Consider the following 14,554-nt stretch of genomic DNA (forward strand, 5'->3'; position numbering starts at 1 on the left):
TTTTTTATTCAAGAAAACTCAATTAAGTTGTGTGTAAGAAAATGAAGCAATTTTATTAGGTAAATCCAAATTAAATATTTATAGTGTTTGTTTCAGCAGTGTTACTGTATGCTCTATATAACAACACATTATTAATTATTTTAGGAACGACTGGTTTTGTAATTTCCTGCTGATCACTTCCGCTGGGAGAGTTAGAACAGAGAGGCAGCCTATACGACCTTGTAATATGCAAGGCGGCTGACAACAAGATTGTTACAGAGCTGTAGCCATTACTAAGTGTGCAGATGAGGAACGCCCTTTGATCCCCAACCAGCTCCGAGCCACTGTGTTCAGTGATAAGGGCCCAGACATGCTCGTAGCCCTGATACTCTGGGTGATGGAGCCCCGCCATTTTGTTTTACCTCACGATGGTGAGTGAAAGAGTCCCTTACCAATGAAAGAAGCACTTTGGGAGACGGGCGTCTAAAACCCACAATGATTCCAGTCAGGCACAGAGAAAAGCTGAAGATTCTTTAAACATTGATGTGTTTTTTAACCGTTCTTAGTGGGGTGTTTTCATCCTCTGTGCGTGTATTGGTTTTTACCTCAGCCAGAGTTAATTTGCCAGGAGTGAGTGGTGAGAGCTGATCATGAACCAGGGATAATAGCTCTCATAAAACAGCAGCGTTAGCCCTGTCCTCCGAGTCCCCCACGGTCGCCAGGAGAGAACGGGAGATAAAACGCTCCACCACACCATATCCTTGAATGTTAATTTAATTCCGCCCGGCCGAGCCTGTCGTGAGGGTCAAACACAGAGATAAATCTAGCAGCCCAAAGAGAATGGAGATTATGGCTGTGTTGTTGTTTCATTCGCACCCCCTCCAAACACTGTAGCTTCCTGTACAGGGTAACCGGAGAGAGATTTTATATTGAAAGCATTTATGTAAATGACACTCACCTGTGGTTGAAATGTGTTTAATGGAGCCTGGTCACGTTCAGGCTTAATAGCTGGAGATGATACTGGCTGGAATATGAGAGTCTTATTGAATAATCAGTTTCACCAATTAAGGAGTCTATAAAAGCCTACTACAGTATTTGAATGCTCTTCTCACACTGTGTGTTTGGGCGAGGACATCAGACCCTTTTTCAATTAAGTGTAGCTTCAACAGCGCTTTCATGCATTTAGGTTGACTACTCACTGCTAAAATAAAAGTATTGTCTGACCTTCTTTGTCATGGTTGATCTCCCTCTCTGCAATATTTCTTCAGCTTGCATAACAGCCACATAAATCTGTTCCAGAGTCTTGCATTATAATGCATGTAACATACTGGTTATAAATGATAACCAGTCCTCTTCCCTGAATAATACAAAGCTTATCTTCGTCAAGCTCCAGATTCCGTTTGAATTAGACTCTTCACACTGTACTCTTCACAATGACAAGAGACAAGATCTCAGAATTTGCGCTTGAGAAAAGACGAAATCTCCCCCTTTAGTTTGCCCATGTGGCCGTTGCTTTGATGAGACAGAGTCTGAATTGGTCTCTCTCGCCGTGCTCCTCGTCCCCGCTAGCTGGTCTAAATCAAGCTGTGGCTCAATCACTCACACCTCCGACCTGCAGCCTCTCTCAGACGCACTCATCCCAGTTTGACTCCCGTCACCGATAAGAGCCCTGATTGAACAATTGTTTGTACAGTGGGAACATCACTGGAGAATGAAAGCTGTTTTTCAGTTTGGCTTTTCCCCCTAGTTACGCTGTCGTCCCGGCCGCACTGGGGAGACCGCAGCACTGATTAGCTTTAGCTTGGATCAAACTCAATAAATTGTCTGCTATACATCGCCAAGCGGCGCCCATGTAAGACGGAGAGGGTTAAGATAGCGTCCTCGGCCGCCTCGCGCTAAAACCGCTATTGTGTTGTGTGTTCGCAGGGACCCAGACACGTAGATGAAGTGGAACCTGTTCAAGAAGAAGCCCGAAGCCATGGTGGCTGCACAGCCCACCGGGGCCAGCGCCCTGACCATGGCTCCGCCCCCCGCTGCCTACACCGGCGCGGACAACTCCACCGAGGTCAACAAGAACGACGTCTTCGACAACATCAAGAACAAGTTCCTCAATGAGATCGATAAGATCCCACGTGAGTGGCTGGTTGTAGGGGGGGTGTGGGGACAGAGTAGCTCCAGGCCCACACCTGTCTAGATTGCATGACTTTTATTGGTGTGCTGTGGAACAATGGCTCTGGAATTAGATCTTAGCTTCCCCTGCAGGCTCTAACCCTTATAACGTTCCTCGGTCCGTATCGACCAACGGTTGCCTCTCCTAATGGCACCGAAATCAAATTCTTCTCACACAATCTAATAGTCATATTAGCACTTCTTACTCTAATATATTTGGGCCCTCGCATATCAATGAGCCGGCTAAATCATTGGATGGTTAAAATGTCAAAGCGTTTGTCGTTATGTCTGTGGCCTATCTGCTTGTGCGTGCGCGTCTGTGTGTGTGTGCGTGTGTGTCGGGTGTGTGTGTCCACCCCAGTGCCGTCGTGGGCCATCATCGCCATCGCGGTGGTGGCGGCCCTCCTGATCCTGACCTGCTGCTTCTGCATCGTTAAGAAGTGCTGCTGCAAGAAGAAGAAGAACAAGAAGGGCAAGAAGGGCAAGGGAGACATGGGCATGAAGAACATGAAGGGAGGAGAGGTAGGTCTACCCTGGGGGAGGTGGTGGATAGGGGAGGTAGGTCTATAGCCCTGGGGGAGGTGGTTGATAGGGGAGGTAGGTCTACCCTGGGGGAGGTGGTGGATAGGGGAGGTAGGTCTATAGCCCTGGGGGAGGTGGTTGATAGGGGAGGTAGGTCTACCCTGGGAGAGGTGGTGGATAGGGGAGGTAGGTCTACCCTGGGGGAGGTGGTTGATAGGGGAGGTAGGTCTATAGCCCTGGGAGAGGTGGTGGATAGGGGAGGTAGGTCTACCCTGGGGGAGGTGGTGGATAGGGGAGGTAGGTCTATAGTCCTGGGGGAGGTGGTGGATAGGGGAGGTAGGTCTACCCTGGGGGAGGTGGTGGATAGGGGAGGTAGGTCTATAGTCCTGGGGGAGGTGGTGGATAGGGGAGGTAGGTCTATAGCCCTGGGGGAGGTGGTGGATAGGGGAGGTAGGTCTACCCTGGGGGAGGTGGTGGATAGGGGAGGTAGGTCTATAGCCCTGGGGGAGGTGGTTGATAGGGGAGGTAGGTCTACCCTGGGGGAGGTGGTGGATAGGGGAGGTAGGTCTACCCTGGGGGAGGTGGTGGATAGGGGAGGTAGGTCTACCCTGCGGGAGGTGGTGGATAGGGGAGGTAGGTCTATAGCCCTGGGAGAGGTGGTGGATAGGGGAGGTAGGTCTACCCTGGGGGAGGTGGTGGATAGGGGAGGTAGGTCTACCCTGGGGGAGGTGGTGGATAGGGGAGGTAGGTCTACCCTGGGGGAGGTGGTGGATAGGGGAGGTAGGTCTACCCTGGGGGAGGTGGTGGATAGGGGAGGTAGGTCTATAGCCCTGGGAGAGGTGGTGGATAGGGGAGGTAGGTCTAGCCCTGGGGGAGGTGGTGGATAGGGGAGGTAGGTCTATAGCCCTGGGAGAGGTGGTGGATAGGGGAGGTAGGTCTATAGCCCTGGGAGAGGTGGTGGATAGGGGAGGTAGGTCTACCCTGGGGGAGGTGGTGGATAGGGGAGGTAGGTCTACCCTGGGGGAGGTGGTGGATAGGGGAGGTAGGTCTACCCTGGGGGAGGTGGTGGATAGGGGAGGTAGGTCTACCCTGGGGGAGGTGGTGGATAGGGGAGGTAGGTCTACCCTGGGGGAGGTGGTGGATAGGGGAGGTAGGTCTATAGCCCTGGGAGAGGTGGTGGATAGGGGAGGTAGGTCTACCCTGGGGGAGGTGGTGGATAGGGGAGGTAGGTCTATAGTCCTGGGGGAGGTGGTTGATAGGGGAGGTAGGTCTACCCTGGGGGAGGTGGTGGATAGGGGAGGTAGGTCTATAGCCCTGGGAGAGGTGGTGGATAGGGGAGGTAGGTCTACCCTGGGGGAGGTGGTGGATAGGGGAGGTAGGTCTACCCTGGGGGAGGAGGTGGATAGGGGAGGTAGGTCTACCCTGGGGGAGATGGTGGATAGGGGAGGTAGGTCTATAGCCCTGGGGGAGGTGGTGGATAGGGGAGGTAGGTCTACCCTGGGGGAGGTTGTGGATAGGGGAGGTAGGTCTATAGCCCTGGGGGAGGTGGTGGATAGGGGAGGTAGGTCTACCCTGGGGGAGGAGGTGGATAGGGGAGGTAGGTCTACCCTGGGGGAGGTGGTGGATAGGGGAGGTAGGTCTATAGCCCTGGGAGAGGTGGTGGATAGGGGAGGTAGGTCTACCCTGGGGGAGGAGGTGGATAGGGGAGGTAGGTCTACCCTGGGGGAGGAGGTGGATAGGGGAGGTAGGTCTACCCTGGGAGAGGTGGTGGATAGGGGAGGTAGGTCTACCCTGGGGGAGATGGTGGATAGGGGAGGTAGGTCTATAGCCCTGGGAGAGGTGGTGGATAGGGGAGGTAGGTCTATAGCCCTGCGGGAGGTGGTGGATAGGGGAGGTAGGTCTATAGTCCTGGGGGAGGTGGTGGATAGGGGAGGTAGGTCTACCCTGGGGGAGGTGGTGGATAGGGGAGGTAGGTCTACCCTGGGGGAGGTGGTGGATAGGGGAGGTATGTCTATAGCCCTGGGGTGGAGATGGTCGATAGGGGAGGTACGTCTAACCCAATGGGTGGGGTGGGGGGGTGGGGGGGTGTTGGAGAGGTATGTCTAGCCCTGAGGAGGGGGAACAGGAGTAGGACAGGAAGCCACTTCTGGGTCGCTTATGTTATATGACACAGCATACAAAACAATATTAATTCATTTAGGAACGACTCGTATTATACTCTGCATATGGCAGTGTTAACACTCTTTATACTGTAAGAACATATTCTGGACCAAACCTTTTTTCTGGCATCAATTTTACATTGGATACCATGGTCAATAGTATACTCAGTTGCTTAAAACAGTAATGAGACATATACATGCGAATTTATGAATGGTAAGAATTGCAATATTGGTCAAGCTTGATAAAAGGTTTTTGACGTAATTGCCTACAGTCAATCACTGGCTGGTTGACGGGGAACTGATTTGGTCATCAGGTTTGTTTATAGTGAATCTTCCGGCATGTCGGGTTCCGTGTGCCTCGATGACACCATTAACGTTCTCAGCAGACACGTCGGATGATTGACCATAAGCCTATTGTTACTGTTGAATCATTATTAGACCTTAATTGAACCCATACAGCTCTCGTTGTTGTTGTCGTTGTTATTTTACATTGTGTATTTGTCAATAATGTTATTTGTTTGTTTTGGGACCTGGGTGAAAAATGACACACCTTTTTTGTGTTGAAGAATTAAATTGATGTTTCTGTAGCCTTAAAGGCATTTAAAAAAAATCTCAATCAATTTGCATAAATTGGCCTTGAGATAATTAGAATTCTAAATAGCCAACAGCGACTTTAGCAAAGTAAACCAATATGTGTTCATGCATGACTGATCATTTGAAGTATCGTACATTTCGGCAATCTAATTATCAATTACAAGACACCTGTTTTTCAGGGCGTTATTCATTAAAACCCAACGCCCTGAGTTCTCACCTCAATAGAACGTGGTGCTACTAGAGAACCTCTGTAGGATCCTGGTGTGTCATCTCCCCCCCGGTGTCCTAGCGTAGGTGAACATGCTTTGACTTCCCTCTTCTGGTGTCTGTTGTGAGTTCAATCTTTTCCTTTCTCTCTGCTCTCCTCCTCCTCCCTGCTCTGTGTCGTATGTGTGCTCCGTGTGTCTTGACTGTGGTGGACTTCTTTGCCTTACGGTAGGTCTGACGGCACGCGGCGCCCCTCTCTGGCCACTCTGTGTAAGCGCAGACCAGGGCCGGGGCCCGGGCGGGGTGGGTGGGGCTTGGAGTGGGGTTGGTTGGATGGCAGTGATGACAATGAGTGCTATGGCTTTCTTAGTCTTGCAAGCTTAGGTGCTGCGGGTGCTTGAGGATCTATGGGAGCGATTAAGCTGCTTCGCAATACCACTGATATATGATATGATATGATATGATCTGATATGATATGCCACACCGACTGCCTTGACTCTCCAGAGGTTGCAATTGGGGTCAAAGATGGAAACCCCCAAAACGTACACATCTACATGGAAATGGAAATGTCTATGGGTTTGAAATGAACGTGAAACTCATCCCGTGGTTTAGCCTTTGAATGACGAGTGCACCGAGGCGACTCACCAGAGACCACTAACATGCATGTGCAAAGGGCGAGGTTGGCTGTTTGTCAAATAACGGGTTGAACTTTACCTCGCTGAGATCTTTGAACATGTTTTCATCAGATCACACCGTACTTTCTCATGCACACAACCCCGCACGGCCATGATCAAAGTAAGTCACTGTAGTAATTCTTTGAGTCTTTGAGTCTGAAATTCAGAAATTAATCATTTCCTAAATTGACCCGCGCAAACATGCTCAGAGATCCAGGTCAGATAAAGTGGTTTGTATCTCTCTTGACAAAGACCAACACCTGCCCTTTCAGTAGGTACCATTGAATGGCCACAACTTGACTTGAGAGTAACTACCCTGGATGACCCATGCTGCTGACATATGAGGCGTTAGTTGATGACCCCCTCTCTCCCCGAGGCAGTGAGCTGTCACTGGAGAAGACTGGTGAGCCTGGAAGTGTGCACAGTGATTCAATATGAGCTACATATATTGTAGATAATGAAATTGCTTTTTGAAGCCTGATTTAAGGTAAGATTAAGGATTTCACACCACAACGCCTTCCGTTGTGCTCATAAATGAAGAGAGGTCATAGTGGAACGGCACACTGTCAGACTTATCATGTTGTTATCCAGGAAGCCCACTGCTAGTTTGAAGAAGAACGTCCCAGTATAGCATGACCTCCCATGGCTGTGCGTTTCCCAGTAAAAAGAGTTTCTTCATGATTGCAAAATGACCACCAAGAGTATCAATGATATTGTCACGTTATCTGTCGGTCAGGAATAAGGTAACGCAGGTCACAATCTGCTAAGGAGTGTTTTTCATTAATCCTGCATTGTGTGGCCTGGCATGCTTGAATGTAGAGCATTTACCACAACCAATGCTGTCTAGACTGGCACTATGAAGAGTTGACGTGTCTGTGTGTGTGTGTGTGTGTGTTAGTGTGTGTGTGTTGGTTGAAGAGTGTTTTTTTTAGCATGCATGAGAACCTGCATGCCGAGCGCTTGTGTGTGTGTGAGAGAGAGAGACAGAGAGAGAGACAGAGAGAGAGAGAGTTTTTATGTTTCATGTGTGTGTTATGGCCCAGGAGGGTGCATCAGATACTGTATAGAGTGTGAGTCTTTAGGGTGAGTATTAAACGTATAGTGTACTGTATTACAGAATGTGTGTCTTTAGTGGTGGATGGGTGTGTGTGTGTTTGTGTGTGTGTGTGTGTGTGTGTGTGTGTGTGTGTGTGTGTGTGTGTGTGTGTGTGTGTGTGTGAGCGTGCGCATGTAATAATGTGTGTGTGTGTAAGTGTGTGTGTGTGTGAGAGAGAGAGAGAGAGAGAGAGAGAGAGAGACGGTGTCTGTATATCTTGAGTATGCTGTCCCTCTTACAGCTCAGCCATGAGTACTGGGTCCCACCTGTGTTCAGAAGACGACAGTGTTAGGACAGAAGACATAATAGAGAGACACCGTGCTGTGCCTTCGCTACTCTCTCATGACGCTACTTTGATCCGTCTGTGTCTATGTTCCGGGCGCCATCACTAGAATACCAATTAATAGAGATGAAAGAGTTACAGCGTGCTGCAACGTTTAAACTGGACAGGGCCGTCTCAAACGGGATCAGTACATTTTAGTGTCTAAAAATTACTCTTCCTCTTCTCAGCGTGTTTATTCAGTATAGTGGGAGAGAAGAGTAGGTTATCTGGCCATCAGATAAACCATGTCACTCTAGTGTAATAATGTCACTTTAGCAGTGACTGTGCAAACAGATTATGCAAAAGAATTACAGGTAGAGTTAGGATTAGGATTAATATTTGATATGAAAGAGCGAAGAGCAAGAGGGATTATAGTGCTGTAATTCTATTGTTTGTCCAGGTGTTGAGATAAACCTTTATGTACTTACTAAGCACAGTATGTTACAATGCCTGTATTTGGGACCAAATGCGAGGGTAGAGGCTATGGCGGACATCAGTATTGGATTCAAGAAGGCAACATGCAAACCACTTGCTTTGTCTCTTTTGTGGTGCAGGGAAGAAGATGGCACCTCCAGCACAGCCGAGGGCTTCTGTGCAACTGTGGGCTGTATTAAAGCCCCGTGTCACTATGATTGATGTGTCTTGAGAAGGGTCCTTGTGCCCCGAAACATCAATGACTCTTTTTAATAAATCAATGCAGTGGTGATAAGTGGCTGCCGGAATTGAATATCAGTTTCATCCATCATATTGGTGTGGTTTAGGGAAGGTGGTGGTTGTTCTACAGATCTGATTGTAACTGTGCGCACTGCATGCCTTATCATGGGTGAACCTTTCAGCCCTCTCCCTCTCTCTCTCTCTCTCTCTCTCCAGTGCCTATTTGATCCTTAACGCTGTTCTACATTCATTCTGGATGGGGACATATTTGTAGCAAATCTCTGACTACACATATTAACTGTTTTTTCCCCTATTCTACCATTTATGTTCCCTTATTTTCTTCCGCTCCCTCTTTCTCTCTCTCTCTCTATATATATATCTGTCTGCCTCCCTCCCTCCCTCTCTTTCTGCCTCCCACTACCTCTCTCTCTCCATCTCTCCCTCCCCCCTCCCTCCCTCCCTCCCTCCCTCCCTCCCTCCCTCCCTCCCTCCCTCCCTCCCTCCCTCCCTCTCTCTTTCCCTCTTTCTCTCCCTCCCTCTCTTTCCCTCTCCCTCCCTCCCTCTCTCTCTCTACACCTCTCTACCTACCTCTCTCTCTTTCTCCCTCTCTCTCCAGTCAATGGATATATATATGTCACGCCTATATATATATAAAGGCGAGGCATATTATGGCAGAGGTGTGACAAAGTACCGTAGATTTAAACGACAGAAGGAAGTTGACCTTCTCTGTCACTGACATTACCTAAAGGAACATGGGGTCATGAATTCAGCAAATGGTGTCACCCAAGGAATAGTGAAATCAAGTCATGTTGCAACTGTGGCCATCGATGAAAAGATTGCACTTGTAACGGCAGGGTGAACAGGGGTAAGTGGCAGGTAGGTGCCCGTGACTAACCCGACTGTCCGCTGACGGACTGGCTTTGGTGGCGTGACACGCCTCCTTTGTCACCGTGGCTAACCCCCCCCCCTCCCCGACCCCCCTTATCATCGCAGAAACAGGACGATGATGATGATGAAGATGATGCCGAGACCGGCCTGACCGGGGATGAGAAGGAGGAGGAGGTGAAGGAGAAGGAGAAACTGGGGAAGATCCAGTACTCCATAGATTATGACTTCCAGGACAACAAGGTACTGTTGTGGGCTGTCATATCTCTCTCTCTCTCTCTCTCTCTCTCTCTCATTCCCACTCTCTCTGTCATCTCTCTCTCTCTCATTCTCCCTCTCTCTGTCATCTCTCTCTCTCTCATTCTCCCTCTCTCTGTCATATCTCTCTCTCTCTCTCTCTCTCTCTCTCTCATTCCCCCTCTCTCTGTCATATCTCTTTCACACACACACACTCTCTCTCTCTCATTCTCCCTCTCCCTGGCATATCTCTCTCTCTCATTCTCCTTCTCTCTGTCATCTCTCTCTCTCTCTCTGTCATATCTCTGTCACTCTTTCTCTATCTCACACACTTCCTGGACAAGGTAGGCTGTCATCTCTCTATCTCTCTCTCTCTCTCTCTCAAACACACACACACACACACATACTCTCTCTCTCCCTCACACTCACTCTACCTTACTCTCTCTCACACACACACACACACACACACACACACACACACACACACACACACACACACACACACACACACACACACACTCTCTCTCTCCTATGAGTCTATACTGTATATGGATGTGTTCTGAGTCTGACATTCGTACAAAAACGATAACTTTGCTTGCTTGGTTGGGCCAAAAGCCAAGCACATAATCCTACGTCAATATATTCAGACTCAAAACCAAAAGTTTCTGCTGGTGACCTTGATACCTTTCCCCAGTTACGTAAGCTCCTGATGATAGCCACTATGTTGTGTAGTATTTCTGTCCCTGTCGTATATTTTTCATTCGCCGAGGCCACTCCTGAAGCTGGCAGGCATTGAACGAAACCTCTCAACACAAATGCATGCCTTTGTACTGTAGTGTTCACCTTGTACAGACCTGTATCCAGCTGTCGGGCCTCACGGCTTGCGTCTGTCTGTAGCTGTATGAAACGTGCGTGCGCTGAGACAAGGTGTTGTTGACCCTTTGACCCCTGCTGGGCCCCACAGCTGACCGTGGGCATCCTCCAAGCGGCGGACTTGCTCTCCATGGACAGCGGAGGCACCTCCGACCCCTACGTCAAGGTGTTCGTCCTGCCCGACAAGAAGAAGAAGTACGACACCAAGGTGCACAAGAAAACGCTGAACCCCGTCTTCAATGAGACGTTCGTCTTCAAGGTGAGCCAGCGAGCGTCGGCCCTGTGTGACACGGCCACAAGGCGTGGGTCACGGACGTGCGGTACAGAATTTGAATAGAGAGGCCAGCGTTCCTCCTCCCTGGTCAGATGCCTGACTTTCTTTGTACTCACTCATCCTGTTCGTCTGCTGAGTAAGGAAAGGATAGAGTTCTGCGCACCAGATAGCTCGCGTAAAAAAAGTTTTTTCATTGAGAGTGCATTGATGTTTTTCCTCCAAGGAAGACTCAAAACTTCACTGTGCTTGCAATAAAAAAAAAATAACGGGAGCTACTGTATCTGTTGTGTAGAACTCTATTTTTCCTCATCTACAAGAGTTTCCAGCACATATATATATATGTTTTACTTCTGCTGAGCTACAGGGCCTCTCATGCAGTGCTATTGTGTATCATGGATAATACAAGCGCAAATTCACAATAGCTGCAACCGCGTTCTGTACTTGCATTCACACATAACCTCGCAAACAATGGTCCACTCTTAGGCACCACATGTTATGATAGTAGCCTCTAATACACAATGAAAAATGTCTGCCCTGTGGACAACAGCAGCCTTGCACTTTTACAGTTTTACATTTTTGTGGACCGACCGACCAACTGACCGACCGATCAATCAGACAGGACGAGCTATGGAGCTGCTGGAGGCAGCGAAAACCAGCGAGTTACACCCAAACACTGCTGTGCTACTGTACAGCTCTTAGACTGCAGCTTCTGCCTCGCTAGCCTGAAGCACCACCATAGCAGAACCTAATTAAAGCTACTGTATGCTCTCTGGTGGCATTAATGTGTGTGTGTGTGTGTGTGTGTGTGTGTGTGTGTGTGTGTGTGTGTGTGTGTGTGTGTTGGGCGGGGGTGGGGGTATGTTCTGTGTGTGTGTGTGTGTGTGTGTGTGTGTGTGTGTGTGTGTGTGAGAGAGAGAGAGAGAGAGACAGAGAGAGAGAGAGATACAGTGAGCGAGGGAGAACATGTGTGCATGGTTCATAGCAGCTGTGGACCATTTATTTCTGAGCTCCAGTATCTGCTGGTACTGGTGATGTCGCTGGAAGTCACCAGACCTTGACCAATGATAGAGCAGGCCCTGTGAAGCCTTCTGCTTGGGGGCCAGCCAATGGGAGTCCAGTTAAAGGACAATGCCGCCTCGTTCCCCCTCACCTCTGCTGCTGACACATCAGCTCTCTGTAAGAAGGGGATCTAAGCCGCTCTGCTCTGCCTTATCAAGGACAGAGCTATTCTGCTCGTACCGCCAACCCCTGGAGCTCCACCATCACTAATCACACACACGCACGCACAGGCACACACACACGCACACACAAACACGCACACACACACTGCTCATAGCAGGTTGCAGGAGAACGGATGCGGATACGGATGCGGTCATGTAGCCTAAATGTCACTAAAGGGGTCCAAGAAACAGTATTCTGTATTCCGATGGTCCATTTTGGAATCATCAAAGACTGAGTATGTAGCGTACACACTGTAGCGTACACCTTTATATCTAATATAGATGATAGCATGGAAAACCAGAGACATCTGAGCCTCTTAAACCTTTCCCTTGTGAATTAATGATGTCTTTCATTTCAGATTCCATTCCAAGAGATGGGGGGGAAGACCTTGGTGATGTCGGTGTACGACTTCGACCGCTTCTCCAAGCACGACGTCATTGGGGAGGTCAAATTTCCGATGAACACCCTGGACCTCGCCCAGCCCATAGAGGAGTGGAGGGACCTGGACAGCGCTGACCAGGAAGAGGTGAGCGTGATGGATCATCGATCTAGCCTGGCACTCACACTGAATTCCCATTTGGTTTCTCTTCATTATTCAGTCTGAACAGGCTCCCATTGCAACCCTTTTCTGAGATGGCCTTGCCGAAAGAGTCCTCAGCGATTAATTAATCCCCTAACCAATCACGCTGCATAGTTTAATTCAAAGGATGCATACAAAGGACACTGATTGGCCTGGTTGGAATTCCAAACACAGATCACTCTGAACGAGAGGTTGTCCAGACCAATCGCATTTCGAAAAATTGGAAAATTCAGAATCAGGGGCTGGAGCCAGGCTACCACCGGTCTGCTGTCATTTAATCTTTTCAAAACATATTGTATCTTGAAAAGTTATACAAATTCTGAAAATGCCACGATGCAAATTCAGAAAAAATACAGATCATTTGCATGGTGTGCAGACTCACAGAGTACAGACACGACACAAGGTGTTGTTCTGTTGAACTAATGTTACATAATGATCATCTCGGGCGTAGAGGGCATCTTCGCAAATATTGATTCTGCTGTGGTCGTGGCTTTCACTCTCCTCCACGTTCCCACACACAGCCAGAGAAGCTGGGAGACATCTGCATCTCCCTGCGCTATGTGCCCACCGCTGGTAAACTAACCATCTGTATCCTGGAGGCGAAGAACCTGAAGAAAATGGACGTGGGTGGACTGTCAGGTATGTAGCAGCCTCCCACAACATAGCCTACTGCTGTCAGCTACGTTTCAGCCTCCCACAACATAGCTACTGCATCTACCTTTGCTCAGATAGAAATCAGGATGGATTCATTAACCACAAGTATATTTCAGCATTTATTCATGCAGTAGGCCTATGCACTCCACACCTTTATCAATTCAGCTATTTTATTGCATATTTTTTTATTGAGCTGTGTTTGCTCAACCCTTTTTATTTTTGTATTTTATTGGGTCTTCAAACTAATCTTTGACTAAACCTGCTATGAGTCCTGTGTGAACTGTGAAAGTACTTGATAGAGTGTGGTCTGCACGGTAAGCTGCAGCACAGCGTGGCCGTCTCTCCACAGTCATTCTGGCATGCGGGTGCTCACGTGCTGACGCTGCAGTACTCTGCCCATGCAGTGGTTCCACTTCCTCCAGACACACGTACCGCTCTTGCCCCATCTGGTGGGGATATGCAGCATTGCAGCCATTGCTGTTTTAGAACATGTACAGTAAACCAAAGTGATAAGAATGAATAACGGCTGTTCTTCCTCCCAGAAATGATTTCCTTGAACAACCCTCTTAGAAACAGCTTAAAAACTAACTTAAAGTGCAACCGTAAATGTGTAACGTAAAGTGTAACCGAGTGAAACTCTACTTGAGTAGCGAGTTGTTGGTGAAAACTCACTCCCCACAAGTATAAATACAGTCCACCCGTTCCGACGAAGAGCTAGATTTTCATCGGCGTAGCTGGTTAAAACGGTGTCTGTCCTGCAGGGAGACGCGGTTTCGAATCCCACCCTGGGCAATGAGCCTACCGGAACGTAGTGTGGATTACATTTGCAATTCAATCTGTTTGCAGATCCCTACGTGAAGATTCACCTGCTGCAAAACGGCAAGAGGCTGAAGAAGAAGAAGACCACGGTGAAGAAGAACACTCTGAACCCGTACTACAACGAGTCCTTCAGCTTCGAGATCCCCCTGGAGCAAATGCAGGTAGGCTAGGACTGAGGGCGCTAGCCTCGTGAGACCACGCTGATCTCGCGAGTTCACTTTCACTGTCTCTTGCCGCTGGGCTGGCTAGATCAGGATGGCCTCATGAGGCTAGGAGAGCATGTCTCCAGGAAGGACTACACCACGCCATGTTAGATGTACACAGTACACCTCAACCGTTTTGACGTGTACTGGGTCGTGATGAGCCGCTTTTCTCTTGTCCCTCCAGAAAATCCAGGCCGTGATCACGGTGCTGGACTACGACAAGATCGGCAAGAACGACGCCATCGGGAAGATCTGGGTGGGCAGCAAGTCGACGGGGGCCGGCCTGAAGCACTGGTCCGACATGCTGGCCAACCCGCGCCGTCCCATCGCCCAGTGGCATCCGCTGCAGCCAGAGGAGGAGGTGGACGCGTCGCTCGCGGCCCTGAACGCCAAGAAGTAAACCTGCACCACCCACCCCGACCCCCCCGACCG

At 49.2% G+C, this 14,554-nt stretch overlaps 1 protein-coding gene across 1 annotated transcript; it reads left to right on the plus strand.

Annotated features, from left to right (window-relative positions):
- Nucleotides 1–1,921: 1,921 nt before the first annotated feature.
- LOC311330113 (synaptotagmin-2-like) lies at nt 1,922–14,522 on the plus strand (the record flags this gene model as incomplete). Its single annotated transcript, XM_084462097.1, has 8 exons — nt 1,922–2,111; nt 2,510–2,670; nt 9,370–9,504; nt 10,463–10,630; nt 12,225–12,392; nt 12,968–13,085; nt 13,947–14,080; nt 14,307–14,522. The coding sequence occupies 8 exons, from the start codon at nt 1,922–1,924 to the stop codon at nt 14,520–14,522; spliced, it is 1,290 nt and encodes a 429-aa protein (XP_084318223.1).
- Between the last annotated feature and the right edge of the window lie 32 nt (nt 14,523–14,554).

This window comes from Borostomias antarcticus, assembly GCF_949987555.1.
Source record: "Borostomias antarcticus genome assembly, chromosome: 3".
Lineage (NCBI taxonomy): Eukaryota > Metazoa > Chordata > Actinopteri > Stomiiformes > Stomiidae > Borostomias > Borostomias antarcticus.